The sequence below is a fragment of the Montipora capricornis genome, chromosome 6, assembly GCF_036669925.1.
Source record: "Montipora capricornis isolate CH-2021 chromosome 6, ASM3666992v2, whole genome shotgun sequence".
In the NCBI taxonomy this organism is placed as follows: Eukaryota; Metazoa; Cnidaria; class Anthozoa; order Scleractinia; family Acroporidae; genus Montipora; species Montipora capricornis.
In genome coordinates this window covers 60769359-60789753 of record NC_090888.1, presented here as the reverse complement: position 1 = coordinate 60789753, position 20395 = coordinate 60769359, and the positions used below count along the sequence as shown (strand labels likewise).

General features: G+C 39.9%; 2 protein-coding genes across 3 annotated transcripts in view; both read right to left on the bottom strand.

The window, feature by feature from the left end:
- Positions 1–1243: 1243 nt before the first annotated feature.
- On the bottom strand, positions 1244–14801 carry LOC138052755 (neuronal acetylcholine receptor subunit alpha-10-like). Its single transcript, XM_068899326.1, has 7 exons — positions 14337–14801; positions 7616–7893; positions 7121–7165; positions 6702–6811; positions 5445–5845; positions 3833–4005; positions 1244–2610 (listed from the first exon to the last, which is right to left on the bottom strand). The coding sequence occupies exons 1-7, from the start codon at positions 14410–14412 to the stop codon at positions 2023–2025; spliced, it is 1671 nt and encodes a 556-aa protein (XP_068755427.1). The 5' UTR covers positions 14413–14801; the 3' UTR covers positions 1244–2022.
- A 1659-nt stretch (positions 14802–16460) lies between these two features.
- LOC138052751 (neuronal acetylcholine receptor subunit alpha-10-like) overlaps positions 16461–20395 on the bottom strand; it is a 13292-nt gene continuing 9357 nt past the window's right edge. For both annotated transcript variants that reach the window (XM_068899318.1, XM_068899319.1), the window contains 2 exons: positions 19887–20059; positions 16461–18842 (listed from right to left, as the gene is read on the bottom strand). In XM_068899318.1, the coding sequence (XP_068755419.1) occupies positions 18084–18842; positions 19887–20059 (932 nt within the window). In that variant the 3' untranslated portion in view covers positions 16461–18083. The remainder of the gene's footprint in view (positions 18843–19886; positions 20060–20395) is intronic.

Below are 20395 nucleotides of genomic sequence, written 5' to 3'. Positions count from 1 at the left end.
TTTTGCTAGCATCGTACCAAAAATTATCGCATTTAAACGGCTCTGCAACCTCAAAATCCTGCTCGATTTTCAAGCTTCGCTCAGGTTTTAGTTATTGCAGATGACGAGAACAGAACTCATGCATCATTGGAATTTAATCAAATCAGATTAACCAATCAAACAGCGCAGATTTATTATTTTGTCCGTCTTGGGGAAAATCTGTGCTTGTTGATTGGTTAACTTGATTTGATCAAATTCCGATGATGCATGTGCCATCTTCCAGTTGATCCAAGTTTTCAGACTTACTTATTCTGATGATAGAATAAACTTCACATTTGCAGTTTCCGCAGTTACGCTACTAGTACTAGCTAGCAGTTTCGACATGGCCGTCGCCTCCCTCGATCGTCACGATCAGAATGTACAGATTTCCTTGTTTCGACTCTGTAGGACACCAGCCCTTGGCAAGGTGCGACTACTCGAAAGTACTTAATTTTACACGAAGAGTACAAACAGCTATAAAGCACTAGAACGTAAATGCAATGACGCAAATGGAAAAGAACCAGCAACCTCGTTGGAATGGGCTCTGGTTCCCATCCCTCCTCGGTTGTATGATTGGATAAGGGGAAGGAAAACGTGATAAGGAACCGTGATAAGGGCGGCCGCGCAGTTGGCGAAAACATCACAGTTTTCTCACGAAATTCAATATATGACCTCCATACATTCATTCATTGGTAAGTTCACGGTTAGAGCATTGCACCGGCATTGCATGGGTCATGGGTTCGGAAACACCTGAAATTTTCAGGTGTCTATCAGGGAAAATTGATTAATCCAGATAAGTTCCGCGAGCATCATTTATTTCATTCTTCTATAGCGCGCATAAATATATATATTTCTTACAAAAATAAATGAATGAATAATTAGGATACGATCATACTTTTGCCTCTGGTTTTCATACAGATCTGTTTCGTACAGGACGTTTAGTTTGTCCTGCACTCATCAGTGTGTAACCAAGAGTGATTTTATTCGTTGGAGTTTACCGCTTTTGAGTCATACATGGCCGTTCGTGTTGCACGCTCCTATTTACTTAATGTTCTTCAATAGGAATTTCTCATTGTGTCTACATTTACTAATCAACTCGTTGCGCTTATTCAGTGTTGCTGTTTGCGGCTGGCATATGATGTAATATTTTTCAGCTATGCATAAATTACAACGTTTTGTCGCGTTTGTATAATGCAAGGCGTGACAAAGAATTTTCGACGAAATCGTATAATCGGTGTTGCTGTCCTTTAATTGCCAAATATAAATATATATTATTTGTCAATTTTGTTCAATGTTACAAAAATTGAATATTTAATTATCGATCCTTCGCTTATCAATAATAATGATTGATCATAACAGTCTTTTCATCAATGCCTCCGGCGTGACAAATAGAACTTAAATCGTCTCACGCAATATTCGACGAATAATTATAGAAGAGTTGCCAGAATGCATTAACACGCAGTGTCATGATGAATGGGAAAAACGCTTGATCATTTTTATATTTTAGCGAGAAGCGCGCACTCTAAGTACCGAATACAAAATTAAGGAAAACAATTATTCTTTTAAACCAGGTAGCATTTCCTAAGCTCTCTAAAGCTCTCATATAGAACCACGCCCTGCTTGTTCGAAGACCGGATTACTATTTCTAAAGGAAAAGTCGTAACCCAGCAGTTCCAAAATGGGGAGAGAATTCCATGAAACCTCATGGAACCTTGTGGAATGTATGAATACATACTCTGAATATAAATGGAAGCAGATCCCGGCCAACGAATGACGAAGAACGAGTCGATTAAGTGAGAAACTATATATCCACCTTGTATAAAGTTGTCTGTCCTTAAACAACTCAAGCACACCTCACGCTTGCAACGCGCCCAGCTCATAAGCTTGAGTCCACTGAGGCGGGATACCCATGCCATAGCTTGGAAAAAGTTTGGTTTCCACTAGTTAATGAGTTCGTTAATTAAAGCGGAATTGAGCAAGTTTGAATGCTCTTTAAATTATGAACTAGTCGTATTTAGGCAGTTTAAAGAAGAGAGCAGCTAAGGAAGCCATTAAAGTAAAAAAGAAAATCCACATGAACAAGGAGTCCATGATGGATGCGGCCATCATCCATTCCTCCCGACGCATTCCTTCCTCCTCTTCAGCTTCCTTTGCCTCAACCAGTTTTTCCAAAGCGTTTGCAATTGTTCCCTGTTTGTGAGTGATTGCTCTTGTCAGGTAACTCTTATCATCAATTTCCAGCTCCGATCTCGGGGTGCCTCGGTCCAAGAAGGGCTCTCCCGGGTCTCTTTCCTCTGAGACACCACGACCCCTGTTCTCAGCTGTGGGCCATTTCCCACTAAGCAGTCCCGAGAATCTCTTTGGAATTATAGTTTCAATATACCCATTCTCTGTTCTCAGTACTGAGAGCTTTCGTCTTTCAAGCGGGCTGCCGGTTTCCAGTGGGTTTTCGTTATTGCGGAGTTTTTTGTGAAAGACTTTTCCCAAACAACGGAAGACGATGAAACGCAGCCAGTCAGGCATCTTGTGAATGGCAGGGTTATTAAAATGGTACTTAAGAACTACACACGTTCCAATAAGGGCGACTCCAATCTGAAAAAGGAGTGAAGCTGTCAATAACGAAAGAGTATTGCTGGAAGATGAGTTGAGTGTGGGTCAGTTTAGGAATAATCACATGATTTCGAGTGCAATTTAGGGGGGCGTTCGATTGACCCAATTCCGGAATAAGAATACGTGGAGTGATGATTAAAACGGTATGTTTGGCGCGTTTCGAAGCAGCAAGGATAATAAAAAATAATGTCTAAAATTGCGTTTATGCGGATGTTGACAATTTTAATCTGAATCTCCGTAAAAACGAAGGATTTCTAACTCATATTCCATGTATTCTTATCCCGGAATACGGTCAATCGAACGCGCCTTAGAATAAATAAGCACGCCTACGACTGAAGAGAGTTTTTTAAATTAACTATGATTTGCACCAGCCCTTTCAGCGAATTCACTTTGTAGTCTTTTAAAAAATTTACAAGTGCTTCTTCATTCCAAATAGCGCGAGAAAAATCATGTGATTACTTATTGTTACGAGACATTAGAAAAATCGAGATGGTTAAGCTGAAGCAATGCACGCGTATATCACGCAATCATGCGCCAAAGAATGCGCCATCCAGGTCTCGCATTTGAATGGATCTCTCTGATTGTCTTTACTCATCGACCAATCAGAATGCTTGGTTTCTTACTTTTGTTTTTCTCTGAATTACTTCTTTTCTGTACTGCGTTCCTTGAAAACTGAGCCAATCAGAATACAGAAATTGTTTAATGTGTATTATTAAGTAGACGATCAGGCCACGTCACTACTTGATCTACTGCAAACGAACATTCTTAGAAGTCTAGTCCACTTCTTGCTTTTTTTAATTGCCAAATAAAACGAACTGAGGAGACTCGACTTAATACTCAATTTTACGAGCCCCTGAAGCATTCATTAGGACTAGCTGATCGGGATGTTGGCTTGGGTCCCCTTCCCTTGTCCGTTTTAAAGAATCGTGTTATTTTTGCTTCTCTCGCATGCATGATTTGATATTTTCGCACCCTTCGTCATCCTATCCAGCCTATCCGATCCTGTTATGAAGGGAGGGGTGCTCGTACTTACAGTACTTGATGCATGCTCACTTATTTGGGCAGTAGCTTGCGATAACCGAAGTTAAGGAGAACGGGTTTGCAAAGGCCTGCACAACCCATCTTTCCGTGCTTAGGTGTTAGATATTTTAAAAAGGATCGCAGTGCGGTTCGTTGCATTAATGTAAACTTAAACTGAACGCACCTCAAATAGGCAACAGGAATAAAAGGTAGAGATGATTGATACTGCATCTGATGTTGGCGGAATAATCTCAGCTACCAACAGCATGAACACAGTCATGGCAAGCAGGTTGGTGATGACCAACGAAAGGCGTTCTCCAGAATCAGGGGGGAGGTAAAATGACAGTATTGTCAGACCTGAAGTTAAACGTGGATCGTCAGTGTAGCTAGAAATGCTTTTAAATATGCATTACTGTGTGGGAATTAGAATTGATAACCCACACCTTCACAAGTTGAGAAGATTTAGCAGCTATTACAGATTTCCCTAACTATCAGCAGCAGATCGAACACAAAATCTTTGATAGTAACAAGAATCTTGTCTCTACAGGCACTACGGGCACACCCTAAAGCCTGGTTTTCATATAGTCGTCCCTCTCGTACAGGTCGTCTCTGTCGAGATGTGGATAGAATCTATGGGTGTCTCGCGGGTCGTCTTGGATCATCGTAAGAGTCACGGCCTTCAGTATATGGTCGTCCCAGTCGCATAACAATTAGAGACGACCAGTGCGACAAGGACGATTATATAGCAACAAGACTTGAAACCTCAGGGGTGTAGCCAGGATTTTTCAAAGGATGGTGGGTGGGGGTGTCACACTCTCTCAAACCCAAGGTACTTAGTTCTTACCAGTTTGTCATGTCGACATCCACGCTGACAATGGGCATTATTCGCGCGTCGGCCAAATTGGCCATAGACGATGGATTTCGCACCCTGAACCTCGAGTTGAAATGTTTGACTTGACTTGACTTGCGGGAGGAGGGACAAGGTTACAAACTACCTGCATAGATGGAGTATGTTCCAGGTCATATATTCATTACTCAGTTCAAGTCTCACAGATATGGTTGTATTATGTTGTTGACTGTCACAAAGGAGGGGTCACGGGCACCCCAGAACTTCCCCCTGGCTACGCCCCTGAACCTCAGAAACTAAGTATTCTGCAATCCAAATGATCACGCGTAACTATTTGTAACGGAGGAAACTAATTAGATCCGCTATCCGATAACTGAATGTATGACAACCAATCAATATTATTTCAAATTCGATATTGACACAATAAGTGACCACATCAAAGAGCAAATCCCTCACCATCGTAGTCTGCAGAGCAGGCGTATTTTGATGGGGATCGAATCACCATCTTGGAAAGTTAAAGTGATGGAGGGCTGGGCGGGAGTAATATAACGTTCCAGGGAAGAGGACAATCACCTATGGGCAACTCGCGCCAACCCCGCTCTGCTTTCAAAATGGCGGACATGTAACGCTGGCTCTGCAAGCTGTCCTCGTCGTGCCTAAACGTTTCTCTTAAGTAAGTCCCACTGAAAAACGGCCGCATGTGGCAATAATTCAATTTTAGTTTTCTCCCACTGTGTTTATTACATTAGTCGCTTTAGCGCCCTCGGTAGTTTTTTTCAGCATTTAAAATTTTAGGAATCATTAGAAGGGTTAGTGACTTTTGTCCTCTTACAGAAATTGGAAACTGGAAAGCGGAAAGCTCATAAAACTGAATCTTGTTGTTGTTTTTCTATTTTATAATAATTCGGTTCGAATATTTCTTTTTAATTGTTAGCGAACTCATCCTTACCTACGATAACAAGGCACGGGATGATCATGTTGAAGAAGAAAAACAAAGTTCGTCTACGGATCTTCACAGTGTAAGTTACATCCGGGTAAGAGGCATCACAGCACACATACTTCAGTACATTCCTTTTGCATGGAACTGCAATCAACTCCCATTCGCCATTGTTAGAAAATTTTCCCATGTCAGCCTCCTCTGCTTCTTTCACTAGATCTAGGTGAAAACCATCGTAGGTCCACGAGCCAAATTTCAATTCGCAATTCTGTTCATCGAAAGGGAAGTACTTGACGAAGATTTTGCATGAGCTGAGAAGAATTGTTGGAGCCAGCCAGAGGTTTGTACCATCGCTGCTAACTTTTATCTGCTGTTGAAACCTCTCGAGAGATCCATCAGAGCTCTGGTCCGCACTGAAAAACAATATCATTTGTCAAGACACCCAGAATGGTATTCAGAGTTAAAGATAAACAAGGGGCAGGATAAGGGTGAAATAAAGTTCTTGTGGCGTGCAGTGACAATTTTGTTGTCCTCTGTTAGTGGCTGACTTTAACGTGATCGTGCGTGGAAAAAGTTAGCGCATTTCCACTGACGAAGACCATCATTACGCTGTCCTTTACTAATGTTTTTCGTGAAAAACGACCTTAGCAACCGGATATCACAAACCATTTTATTTTCATTAAATCAGCAAAAATTTGGTCAACAAATTAGCTCAAACGTGAGATGTTATACGAAACCCCCATAACAATACTTTAAGTACTTGAGTGAATAAATCAATACGTAATTAATCACTTCCCTAGGCCTGGGGCTTTTCAGCGACAATGTACACCACTTTGTGGCATGATGAGCTTTGCCAGACTGGATTTTGGCGCAAATGGCAGCCGTGCAGTTTGTAACCTTAACTGCACGACAAGTAGACTTTACAGTTGCCCTCAGAACAGAATGAGTGAGATACCACCACACCATGGACTACAGCTCCTACTCTTTTCGAGTAAGGTGGTTCTTTAATCCTTTAACGTCCCACGCATTCCAATTGATGTGAGACGGGGAATACGGTTTGTCGTCGTTATCCGAGGAGACTTAGAAGTCATTACAAAGGCAGCACTTTCTCCTCAGTTGATTAAAGACCCTGATTGTTGGTTCGGCCGGAGTTTTGATACCGTGACCTCCTCCACACAGTAGTCCGATGCTCAAACAACTGACCCAACCGGTCGACGGCAGTCGGTGCCTCAATCCTTCTTTGGCTCACACAAGACGCTGTTTACTTACTTGTTGTAAAGGGCCAAGTCAGGTTTCCAAATAGATGCTGGGTTCACGTTTATTTCCTGAATTCCATCATAGTGTGTAGAGTTCCAACGAAGGAAAGGATTGTTCCACTTCTGCAAAAAAGGAAAGGAAGTATGCATTTACCGCGCAGCTGTATACGTAGTGGGGAACTACGCTGAGTCGACACCACAGAAAGAGAAGAAAAAGAAAAAGTAAACGCTTATAATACTAAATGGAGTACGAGGGCATGTGATAAGGTGATCTTGGCCCTACTTTTGAAGTCTTCAGACAGGGCAAGGGCGCGCTAACTTAAATGTTCTGTAGCCATATAAGTCTCCTTAGAGAGCAGGTTACGTGTATAGCTTTAGAAGAGAAAGGTACTTTTCCAAATAATGTAGTTAGAACTTTCCTGTTATACCCACCTGTCTTACCCATAAACTCAGTTTCATCATCTCGTTTCTTTCATCCTGCAAAGAACGGGAAAGTGGTTGTGTGGTAAATGGTTCTTTACTTTTGTGAAAAGTAGTTACTAAATTTCAAGACTGTGCTAATACTTAATGACACAAGCTAATAGTAACACCGACAAGAACTGATGACTACTTGCTACTAATCTTAATCATCCATCTTAATGTAAGTGCATGCTTAAGAACAGAAAAGTAACCTATATACATCACAACTACTCCAAGTACGGATGCGTCAAAGGACCTTCAATGGTTGCCGATAGACCTCTTGAAAAGATTAAACAACACCACGCCTACCCCTCCCCCCCCCCCCCAAAAAAAAAACAGTAGTAATGAATCCGCATGCAAATCGATGCGCACCATATTTCCATTATTTGAAATGAGACGGGAGGGGTGGTGTATGTTTTTCTTGTTGAGGTCGTACCCGTTCATTTTCCTGGCAAAAGCACTACCTACCAGATCAATTAGCTGAAACACAGATATTCCAAGCATTACTGTGACATTATCTTCCTTCCTCAACGCGGGTCTGATGCGCTTGTCGTAACCATCAAACAAATCTCGAAAAAGTGACAGCTCGGCTCGATCTGGTGACATGTTTGTTATCCCTTTCGTTGAAGACGCGCGCCGCGAAGACGGCGTAGAAACAGAATGCGCAAAGGTCTCTGGTGTCCCGGATGTTAAGGCTTCGGTACTAACAGAGGCTGGAGTTGGAAATGACTGCGAGTTACTTGCCACTGCATTTTAAAGTAGTGAAAAGAAAAGATTTGATATTCTATATATCAAAAACTTAAAAAAAAAAAAAAAGGGAACTTTTTGAGGGTTTACATCATCTTCAGTTGTAATATGTTTCCTGGTTCTTAAACTTAAAATTCGAAATTGTACTTAACGTTGAACAAGGCGACAAGGACTCATATGCAAATAAACAAAAAAATACTAAAATGGTAGCCATTTTGTAATAAGGTTTTTTCCCCTGGTTTTGCAATGCGCAATCCTACTGCGCATAATTTTTTGCGTCATCGGCGCGAGCATTATCTGGCACACATCGATAAAATGGCGGATTTTCATAAACACTAAGCTTAATCCGTCAAGAAATGGCTATTTTCTCCTGAACGAGTATGGTGATCCCATTTTTTATTTCATATTTTTCTTTATGGAGTAGTAAATAAACTAAATCAGCAAAAATCAATGGTCAGTTTTATGGCAATTTTATAAAATTGTACGGAAGGAGCTATTACGAGTAGAACAACTCGCACTTAAAGTGTGTTCGATTCCCCGTATTCCGGAATAAGAATACGTGGCGTGATGATTCAAAACGGTATGTCTGGCGTTTTGAAGCAACGTTAACAAGGATAATAAAGATATGTATAAAATAGCATTTGAGCAGGTGTTTGACAATTTTAATGTGAATCTCCGTAAAACGAAGGATTTCTAATTTCTATTCCATGCATTCCGATTCCGGAATACGGTCAATCGAAGGCACGTTTACGTTAAGTTAAGGGCGCGTTCGATTGACCCTATTCCGGAATAAGACTACGTGGAGTGTTTATTTAAAACGGTATGCCTGGCGTTTTGAAGCAACAAGGATAATAAAGATATGTTTAAAATAGCATTTTAACAGGTGTTTGACAATTTCAATATGAATCTCCGTAAAAACGAAAGATTTCTAACTTCTATTCCATGTATTCCTATTCCGGAATGCGGTCATCGAACGCACCCTAAGTACTCACAAAGGGAAAAAAAGAGAAAAAAACTGAACAACAGAAAGAAGGTGACTAGTGAGCGGTTGTGGTGAAAGAGAGCGACTGAGAGCACGAGAGAGCAGGCGAAATTAAATCTCAATTGTATTGACGAGCAGCGATAGAATTGAGAGCAAACACGAGGATGATGAAACAGGCTAAAAATGGTGAGGAAAAGCGTCGAAAAGGGCAAGAAAACCGAGCACGGGAAAATTAAATAATTTATAGCACTGAGCAGGCTGCAGTGGTCTTATGGTAAGCAGACTAGTTATAAAAATGTCTGAAAACGAAATAAAAAACACATGTAGGCTTGCCTAAACATATATTCTTAACTACACAACTACACATGAACGAACTCAAGACTTAACAGTGTCACGGGAATATTTCTACATTCGGCTAAATCGTGTTTCGAAATCAATTTTCCACTGAGTCAATTCAGTTTGTTGAATATAGGCGCTGTTGATCTGGAACGAGAGAGATCTAAGGCCTCGGAAAGTAGACTAAAATCAAATAAAAATGTGCTCTTTGTCCAAAAAAAAGAAATTAATAACTAAAAAAGTGCTCCTTGTTTGGTACACTGGTTCCACCTCCTAACAGAAACGATGACTCCCGTGGGCTTCCTGAGAGGGAAAAAACTTCAAAAAATAAATAAATAAATAAAGAAAGAAAGAAAGAAAGGAGAATTTGGAAAAGAAAAAAAGGAGGGCAAGGAGAAAAAAATAGCACTTGGAATCGAAAAGAGAACCACACAACAAACAACCCAAGTACGACGCCGAGTTAGGGAGTGAATTCAAATCTAGCACACAATGGACATGATGGAGAAAAGCAAATCGGTTGTCACCATCGTACCAATCCCGCTTTCAGCCATGTGTAAACCCAGTTATCCCGGACCTCAGAGTATACAGAAAGCACATAGAGATATGCGAGTCCCTCTTTTAATTTTTAGGCAAGAGATTTAAACGGCGAGGGAGGCAGCCAGACGAAATTCTCACCAAGTCAATTAGATAGGGCTCAGGGGGTCACTCATTCCAATACACATTATGCAATAAGCACATCTTGCTATTTACATTTTTTTTCCGTTACAGACAATCAAACAATAAGGAATTTTTAAAGTGATGGTCGACAAGAGTGTCTCGCTGTTTCACGTGAGGCTACACCCCCTAACATAAACGATGACTCTCGTGAGGTTGGCCTTTTCATCCGACGAATATTACAGTATACGTAATAATAAGATTTGGCATGGCTCCATCTCCAATTAGAGTTAATTAACACGGTGTGGTAAAAGAAAAGCGTCAGCTCACAATCTGGGAGATTCATGACCTCAGTGAACTGGATTCATGACAGAAAATTTTTGACAGGCAAAGTAATTAAAGTTAACTCCAAATAAAATCCAGTTGTGCGTTTCTCAAAAAAAATGTGAAAACTCTCGGGTATGATTTTGGTTGCTAGAATTCCTCTGTAACTTCGAAACGAAGACTTTTCAAGGAACAAAAAATGTGCAAATACTCACTTATTTTGTTTTGAAAACATATCTTTTTTTCAATTAGCAGGCTATGTGATAACTTGTGATTTTCCGGACTTGAAAAGCTATATGAGATTTCGGAAATTTCAAAAAGTAGACCAGCTGGAATGAGCTCACTTGTGCATACCCAAAGGTTCTCTCTTAAATTAATCATGAGTAGAAGTATTATTTCTATTCATTTAGTGAACAGTTATAGGTAAGCTGGTGACACATTGGATTTCCAGCGGTGGGCGTTTGACCTGGCCTACCTTTAGTTGTGATGAATACACTTCAGTATTGCTACATGTTATTAAATAAGTGATTGTATGAATAAATAAATGTAAACAAATATAAGCTGGCAAAAGTGATATTTGTGCTTGTATACAAAGGAGAAACGTGAAGCCCATCAAATACTATTCAAATATAAGGTTAACTTTTGACTAACCTCGAAATCTTCACATTCCTTATAATTGCTTTCATCTGAAAATTTTCTCACGTATAGCATTGTCAAAAGACCTTAATACTGACAATCTCGGTGTTTGGGAAAAAGAGGCGTTCCAGACAGTTTTCTAACTGAATATTTGAAGCCAAATAGACATTTTTAACATAATACGAGAACTTGGTTGTGACTGAACTAGTTCTGATCGACTTTACATTACGTGAAGCTCATTGGGTTATCTCGCTTTATCTCGCTACAAAACATGCCGCACAGATTTCACTCAAGACGACATTACCTTCCGTCGCAATGTGACCATTTACTGACAACCGTTATCATGGATGGAAATATTTGAAATGGATTGCCAATTGATTGAAAATGTCAAATTCTTGCACATTTTCAAAAAAATGCTATGGATGATTTCTCCCTAATAAAACACACCTGATACCACTATATTATCATTAAAGTTTAGCAGTAGCCCGCTATAACCCAGAACTGTCGATTTCTTTCATTTGGCGTCTGTGCCCGATCAGTTTACTGTATTACTATGATCTTAATTTCCAATCCGGGTCCCGCCTAATTATAGGCATTTAGATTGAGTCTGATAACGACAATTAAACGCTTCTGATTGGTCTCCAACTTAATCAGAAGACCAATATGTGCCCTTGATTCAGTAGAGTTTACACTTTCAGTTAAAATTTTCTTTCAGTCTAGACGGCCGATGATACAGCCGGTGTATAAATTACAGAGAGGAAAAGGATAATTTGCCATCCTCACAGGCACTCGACTGTTTGACCCGGCAGTCACTCGCGTCTGACGACTCATACGTCAAGACAAGAGAGAATTTCCCAGTGTTATGCACATTGGCCGGTTGCTAGTAATCAACCGTCTTCAGGGTACTTTTGGATACACTAAATAATCATAATTGTCTTCAACTCTTGACTACTAGTAACAGGGTATCTGAGTTTCTTTCGTATTGAAGCTCAATGACATTCTCTTCAGTTAGAATCGTCTGGGAGCATATACGGTTATTTGTGGTTTTGATCTATAAAGGCAACGCAAGAATTTATTCATATACATTTCAAATTAAAAATAACCCAAGGACAGACACGTTCCTAAACTATACATACCAAAAGCCAGTAATGATACATTTTTCATCAAATGCGGATATGAGACAAAAATGAAACCATACGTGGACGCTTGTTTGGCTTGCTGATTCATTTAACATACACACTTTTTTCTTAGCTGCAATTTGAACTTGAAAACGTTCTTGACAAGTTCTTAAAGTTATGTGGTATATACTAAGTGTATTCTGAGAGAGTGTATAGTTTTAAAGTACTATCCGTTGTACAGAGAGTTTACAAAAACTTGTTTGTAAACAGACATGTTTTAGCAACAAGTTTAAAAACCTGTTGCTAAAGGAACCGCTCCTAAGAAAATGCACCATTGAACCGTTCTCTGTGACCGTACTTTAGTTTCCCATTTTCCAAACGACGACGTAATATTAACTTTAGGAGATTGTGCTAAAAGAAGCCTCCAAAGTTGGCACTTCCAATGCGGTAATAATCTTTAGTGTACACAATTTGATGAAACAGAACATGAACTGATATTGTGGCTTAATTGTTCAATGCATAACGACCCATAACGTGAAGGCATGTGCACTCAGAGGCGTAACGGTTATATAATTGTTACCAAACCAAAACTTCCACTGACAGAACGGAACGCCCCCAACCAATATTGCATAAGTTTCACGTGGTTTCCCTCTTCCTGTTTGGGGTAGTCTTGGGTTCAATTAGTGACCAATGAAAGGGCGATGAATGAATGAGTGAAAATACGACATGTCCAGTTCCTGCTGCGGTTGAAACAGGTATCATGAAGAAGCCTTAGTTTAAAATTTTTTTTTTTTTAATTGAGTGGGGCTGGTATTATTTTGAAATATGCAACGCAGCCACACGTGTTCTGTTTAATTCTAATACTCCATTCACATGCACTAACAAGAAATATTTAAGTAGGCTGGGTTAAACAAAACAAAAAACCAGTCAGAAAAATGTAGGACTGGTTTTTGCACGAGATTCAGGTGAGTTTCAATACATGCATTGATCTGTACTAAATTTATAGTTGGCAAAAATCCGTATACACGATTTAAAAAAAAAGAAAACAATTTGAAACTTTGTTTAACTAAACATCTAACCCTAAGCGTTGAGGTTTGGTCTGAACGGGGCATAAGACACGAATCCTGCTCAAGTCTAAACTTCAGGTTCTGCTCGGTTTGCAAATGCGCAAGCTGTTCAGCTTACTACGATACGATAATACTTCAGCTTGGTTCTATTCTTAATTACAGCTGTACTATCCTAGCAGAATCTTTCAAAAGAATCTGGCAAAAATCACGATACAGTTAAATTCTCTGGTGACCTTGACTTTTATGTCGAGCTACTGCAAACAGGGATTCACTCCACGTTTACCTCACTTCAGAAGTGAGAAGAAATGGATGAATGCCGGCCAAAATATTTGTAAGCTTTATCCACTTTGTGACTCAAGGATAAGATAAGGAAAGAGATTTCCCGTTGCTGTACAGTCTAAACGTTCATGATAACGAGATCACAAATGCACCGGTTAATAGTATGGTTAAGTGACATTCCTCATAGCATTAAAAAACATTTAAAATTCAAGTTTAATCGGATATTCCGGAAGATTGAAAGTGGATAAGTATTTTTCCCAATCTGCGATGGTAGTCTCAACTTGCACAGCGATCAGTGATTCGTTTGAGAAACTCCTAACCCAAAATACCAAGGCAAATAAAGTCACGACTTTTTTTTGAAATAGCCAGAAAAATTCTCTAGAGCTTTGATCATCTAGTTGACAGGATGGGAAGTGATCCTGTGAAGGAGCAAGCGGCGTACAGACTTTCCGAGATGATCTAGTCGAAACAAATAAAGTTCCAGGTAATTGGGGTAGTGTGAACCGAAACAGAAATGACGCTACCACCGCTTAAACGTTTATTTTAAGAAACAAATAATAAACTACTTTCGACGAACTGTGCTTTTGGAACCTGAGGAGATAGCAGTCTTGGTTAACATTGCACGTTGACAAATCGCAGACCTGTAGTAAAGGCTAGCTTCTCTCGCCGGGAGGTGACTCGTGACGCATTTGTAGTTTTTTGCAGAGCATGAACAAATCTACTGTCTCTCTGACTGCGGCTATTACTGACTCTAGTAAGGGTTTTAATGTGAAAAATACCCGTGCCGATGTCCCGAGATGTAACTCTGTATCAGCGATAATCTTCTGTTTTCCTGATACGGTAATGAAAGAGACTTCAACTGCACCTTTTTTTGAGAAACGTTAATACCTACAACCGCCAATTGTCACCATGAAAAGAAAGTAGCAACCTTTTTGAATTGTTTGAGAATCGCCAAAAGCCAAGATTAACTTGTGAACCTTAAAGTCATCAAAACCTACCTCGACGGTTTGTCATGAAAATACAATAAAAAGAAAATGTTTACTTACCAGCACTGTATTTTAAAATCAACAAGAGAAGAATCGACACTAAACACAAGCTTGGATTGTGGAATTGCGAAGTCATTGTCTCTGTTGTGCGCAGTTCCAGTTTTATTGTATTTCTGACACAGGCAAGTCAAAGCTGCTTCGCATCAGAGTAGCACTGAACTGTACGCCGACAGCAGTGATGGTTGGTCTAAATGTGATGTCAAAGGTTTATCGCTCCGTTGACTGAAGCTCATCAGGGCGTCAAACCGAACAACAATCAAGTTGAAGCTTTATTAATGACCTTGTATTTGTTACCCGCTGCTTTGAAAAGAAAGGATGTTTCACTTGTCGCCCATGATAAATCGGTCTCTGATTTCCGAGCCAAAAAGATAGCGAAGTTCATTAAACCTTCTCTGATTTTTTATCAATGACTGCTCATCGCTTAGCGTAAATGATCCCTTTGCCGCATGCGTATCTTTGCTGTTCCAAAAGATAATATACCGCATTTTTCAGCTAATGTACATTCTAAAGAAGGCAGAAAATTGAGAGGTGTCCTAACGTACATACTTTTCATTCTTCAAGACGCTTTGACAGATGAAGAAAAATGGGCTGACTTCCCAAGTAAACATTGCAACATCACGTTTACTGCACATAACTCCAAGTTTGTAAACCAGGATATTCTATCGGCATATATTAAGGCTTTGTTTATGCCTAAGGATCATGGATAATAAGAAAACTCCAACGGAGGAATTTGTATGCTTGCTTTACCACAGGCTATAATACTATAGCGTGGAACGGTTTAAGATCAACTGCGTTGCCAGATAATCTAAGATCGATGACAAAGATAGATCAATTCGGAAAAAAGGCGGCAACAGTATCAAACATCTAAATATTTAATCACTGTCCATTCTTTTTTTTTTTTTTTAGGATTTGAGCAGTAAGTAATAATTCATGCATTCGTTTACATATGTATTAATTTATTATCTCGGATCAATTACGGTTCAAGGTAGACCACAAGCTGTCCCTCTACACGAAAGTGGCATGGCCGCGCAAAACTCCTGAACTAAGGGCTTGTTTATATGGTCTCGGGTACCCGAGACAGCCCTTCCCCCGAGTTACCCTTAGCGAGATATTTTTCCACTCGTTTGTTTATAAAATTTTATCAACCGTTTACACTAGGGGGCGAGACAACTGTCTCGCCTCGGCAAGTAGGATAACCCTGGCAGGTGAGACAACTTTTTCGCATGTAAACAGTTTGCCTCGACCACCCGAGACGAGACAGCAAAATCTTAAATGCGCACGCATAAAATAAAAATCAAAGAAGCAACAATTTGGGAGCTTATACATGTTTTTAGCGTTTACTTTCGAGAGAAAAGTTTTTTTTCCCGTCAAAATTCTCACTGCTGTCAACGGAAACTCTCCGGATTCATAAAAGCCTTTTATTTAAACTACATATTACTGCTGCGTTAAGATTGACAGTCCATTGGCTGAATGTGAAAACGCAACTATACTTAATAAAAACGAACTAGAAAGAAAGAAAGGTAAATGATGATACGCATTTTTTGAAGATGCGTCCTAAAATATATGCATGATTAAGTAGGGTCAACTTTGTCTCGGTCATGCAATTCTCATATAGACGCTCGGTAAAGTTGTCTCGGGAGGAGAGCTGTCTCGGGTAACCGAGACCATACAAACAGGCCCTAAGTCGACTAACTGAGTGGCAAAAGAGGAACTGCTAAAAATCTAAGGTTCGTGCCAGCCTCTGAATAAATAAAGTAAATAAAGATTACGCAAACTGCGCATTTTCCACGGCCAATTCTCGCGAATTGATCCTTGCCCATGCTGACAGAACGAGATTACAGACAATGCCCACTGCGCTTAAGAACATATACATCACGTGGCCAAAGATACCAGACAAAATTTGACCGAAAAAATGGAAGGATAGGAATGGGGGAGGGTCACAGGTTTCTTTTGACTGAGAAGTGGGGCCATGTATTTACCGGGTAAAAAATGAAAAATCCCCCATCCTTCCCTAAGAGTCACAAGTAAGAATCGAAGCTACAAGTAACTTAACATTCTGGCCATTGAGATTTGAGAACTCGGCTTGCATGTTGATAGTGTCCAACAGACGATAGGTTTTATAGGTATAGGTTTCTGTATTTCCAAACATACAAGTTAATAGTACATTTTACAGAAATGTGGAGGTTTGCAAGCGAAAACCCACAGGCTTAATACTGTTCGCACACCTAGTCTAGCATATAATTCAAGATATAATTATTAATATTTAATTTTAAGAAATAAAACAGACTATAATTAGGTTAATTAATAAGTTTTAAGGTAGAAAGTAAACAAACAAAACAAAGCAAAACAATGACACGGTGCAACTACAGCTAAACAGGAAGTCATTCTCGAACTTCGGATCTAAGCAGATTATCTTTAACCTCATTTCCAGAGAGAGAGAGAGAGAAAGAAAGAAAGAGAGAGCATTAATTTTGAAGGCCGTGATCATCGTGTAATGTACCCAAATCCATAGTTCCCATATGCATTGACCCATAAGTTGGATGTATCATATGACATTGTCGAGACCGCTGACCCTTGGAACACTTTACTTAGCAGGAGCTCCTTCAGTTCAAACGTCGAAGCACCCGATCGATTTTACGCATGTCGTAATCAGTAAGTACGATAAATCATGGTCGAGGAAACCGATTTCCTTTTCAGCTCCCAATGTTGCTTAGCAACTAACTTGCTATATTTTTTGCCAGTACATTACGCTAACCTCAATTGTTGTATTTGCAATTTTGTTCATCCAGGTCACCCAAATTTGAACTACGCGAGAGAGAAAAAGATTGATTATCAAAAATCAGCCAAAGAGAGTAGAACCACAATAGACCATGCACTTTCATAAATGGGGGGTGCCGATTCTTCTTCTTCTTCTTCCTCTTCTTCTTCTTCTTCTTCTTCTTGTTCTTCTTCTTGTTCTTCTTCTTGTTCTTCTTCTTGCTCTTCTTCTTTTTCTTCTTCTTCTTCTTCTTCTTCTTCTTTTTCTTCTTGTTCTTGTTCTTCTTCTTTTTCTTCTTCTTCTTCTTCTTCTTCTTCTTCTTCTTATTATTATTATTATTATTATTATTATTATTAGTAGTAGTAGTAGTAGTAGTAGTAGTAGTAGTAGTAGTAGTAGTAGTAGTAGTAGTAGTAGTAGTAGTAGTAGTAGTGGTAGTGGTAGTGGTAGTGGGAATAAAAGTAGTAATAGCAGCAATGTTAATTTGAAGTAGCGTAACGATTATGATGATACTATTTGCCAAATACCATTAGTTGAAGGAGTCTTCAAGATAGAAAGTTCTCGCAAAACTTTGAAATTGTTATGCTCAACCAGAAGATGAATCTCGCTTAATTAGTTTTTTCTGGTAGGCTGAGATGGTACCTAAAGTACCGCACCGATGTTAATAACACTTTTGACTTGGAAAAAATAGACCGCCTAAAACGTACTCACGTAAGTTTGATATCTACGCGTCGTGATTGGCTGCATTCATCGCTGACGTAACTGTCTCTAACATCAAGACACCCATGCACATCAATTAAGAAGCAAACGGAAAACGATCGCGACTTTTCCGCGCTCCGAGCAAGTTCCATGTCATTGCTTCGTTTCTGATTGGTTCATCAGCAGCGCTGTTTACGTCTTACCACTGGCTAGAGAAAACAACTTCATCTTTCGGCGTTTTTACTAAGCCATAAAAAAATGCTATAACTTGGTAAATGATTTCAAACTGTTTATTCCCATGCATAACTTGGAGCCTGCATGAATATAACTACTGTGGAAAAAGCTACGATAACCAAAAACAACCACAGAAAGAACTTATCGATAATCGCGGCAATAAGCTGCCACTCTTCCTTCAAGAGTTCACCATTTTCCTGTTCTTGAATGTAACGCAACATCTGGGCTATATCCTTGGCAATCTGTCCCTGGGTTTCCAACATGCTCCTAGTCACTTGTTCGCTTTCCACTTCTTCGTCCGCCGATGTCTTTTTCGTTAAAATAGGTTTTGAATCAGGCTCCAATAAATTGACCCTTGAGTGGGCGTGGCTGGGCGAGTGACTTAAGCGACACGTCGCATGAAGAAGCATGCCGTCGTTTACGGCACCGCCTAGATTGTCGTAAACTGGGGGCATACTATGACGCTTGTTTTGAATCTGTTTGGCGCGCAGAAGATTCAAATGCGGGTTTAGCTCTCCGTGTAGCGTCGCCTCAGAGTTTTTCAAATGGAGGTGTTGTGTGGATGCCAGCTGCACTGGCGCGATATTTGGAATCTTCATCTGGGTTTCCAAGTTCTCATTTGCATTTGTGGCGGGCTTTGACTGCGAAGAATCTTTAGGATCGACACCATGAAGTATTTTTTTGACAGGCACCCTGGTAAGGCGCGCCATCCAGACCAGAACTACGTGACGGACCCAGTTTGGCACGGGTGTGTGGGATGGATTGTTGAAATAGCATCTCAAAACCAGACAGGTCGCAACTAATGCAAGGGCCACCTGACAAATTTTCAGGACAGAAATTTACAACGCAGAATGCAAACAAATATTGTAATTTAAAATCAAACAGATAAAACTGGTGACCGATGCTGGGATAAAGCGGTTTTCAATGGGAACTGCGCATGCCAGGAGCCGATAACCAGGAACCTACAGCTCCAATACGAGGTCTATGTAACGGCATTTTCACGGATCAAGCTATTTTTCGTAGAATTCTTAACTAAGATTTTCCTCGCACGAGTGACCATTCTCTATCCCATGGGTAATAAGTTCTCACTAGTCTCGCGGGAAAATCAATCTTAACATAACTCGGTCTGTAAAAACGCCGTTCCACAAATACAATGAAGTTGTACGAACCTAATCATTGGCTCTTGGAACTGGAAAGTAATATCGCTTGGTGATTGGTTCGGTATTCGCAGCCAATCAGAAGTGAAAGTACAAGCGAATGTGCTTTTGCGCGCCAGCATGTCTTTGTTTTTCTTTGCTTTTTGATTTCCTTATTAGATTGCCTACCTCATTTGTTAAAATATAAAATGAGCTTAACGTTTCGACTGCTCCATGTTATCATTATTAATTTTTTATAAGCAGATTTTAGAAACTCCTCATATAGTAAATGTGCGTGTGAGCATCTCACACGTATTGTATAAGAAGTTTTCAAAATCTTCTTACGTCAATTTGATATACATATAGATAGTGATGGCTTGGAGCCGTCGAAACGTTACTCTTTGCATGAGATCGCTCCTTTTTGTGCTTAATCATTTTTCGAAAACTTATTAGTTATTACCGCTCTTGTACACGTACTTGGTTTATTAAATGATGTCTTACCTTATAATAAAATGGAAAGCACTATAAGAAAAAACGAGTGTAGTTTTTAAAGTCCTTAAGCCTCGGAATGCGATCCATTACTTATTTGGTCATGGTATTACGGGGGCAGAGGTGTATACCGGCCAAACGTACGCACATTTTCTGTTTTTTTCCTCACGTTATTACATTCAATGCAAAACGCAAGAAGTGACTAGTAGAAACTCTTAAATATTAACTTCTTACCTCGAGGACGCTTCCATAGAAGTAGATCGAGATGAGCGGCACTGTTTCAGAAGTCGCTGGAATTATTTCCACCACCAACAACATGAAGACTGTCAAAGCTAGAAGATTGGTAATGACAAGCGTCAGACGTTCCCCGGATTCAGGTGGCAAAATAAACGATAGCAGAGTCAAAGCTGTTAAGAAGGAAAACAGTACAAGTAACAATTAAATTCAGTAAATCTTTATTAGAGGTCTTAGTGACGAAAAACAAAAGATAAATTAAGAAAGACCCCTTGCATAGTGAATAATGGCCGTGTGGATTGAAGGAAATGGTAAACTGAGTTAGCAAGTAACTTCGTAAGTAAGTAAGTAATGAAATGAAACCATGTTGTCTCGCAGTGATGAGCGCAAATTTCTATTGCGTCGAGAAGCCTGAAAAATTTTTTTCAGGACTTCAACGGGATTTGAACCCGCGACCTCGCGATACCGGTGCGATGCTCTAACCAACTGAGCTATGAAGCCACTGACGT

What these genes read in the sequence shown, in the direction of transcription:
- LOC138052755 (XM_068899326.1), bottom strand. Translation starts at nt 14,412, where the DNA reads ATGACTTCGCAATTCCACAATCCAAGCTTGTGTTTAGTGTCGATTCTT. An exon ending in CCCGTGCCTTGTTATCGTAG is followed by an intron (nt 4,006 to 5,444) that starts GTAAGGATGAGT and finishes GTTTAACTTCAG; the next exon opens with GTCTGACAATACTGTCATTT. An exon ending in ATTCCTGTTGCCTATTTGAG is followed by an intron (nt 2,611 to 3,832) that starts GTGCGTTCAGTT and finishes CTCCTTTTTCAG; the next exon opens with ATTGGAGTCGCCCTTATTGG.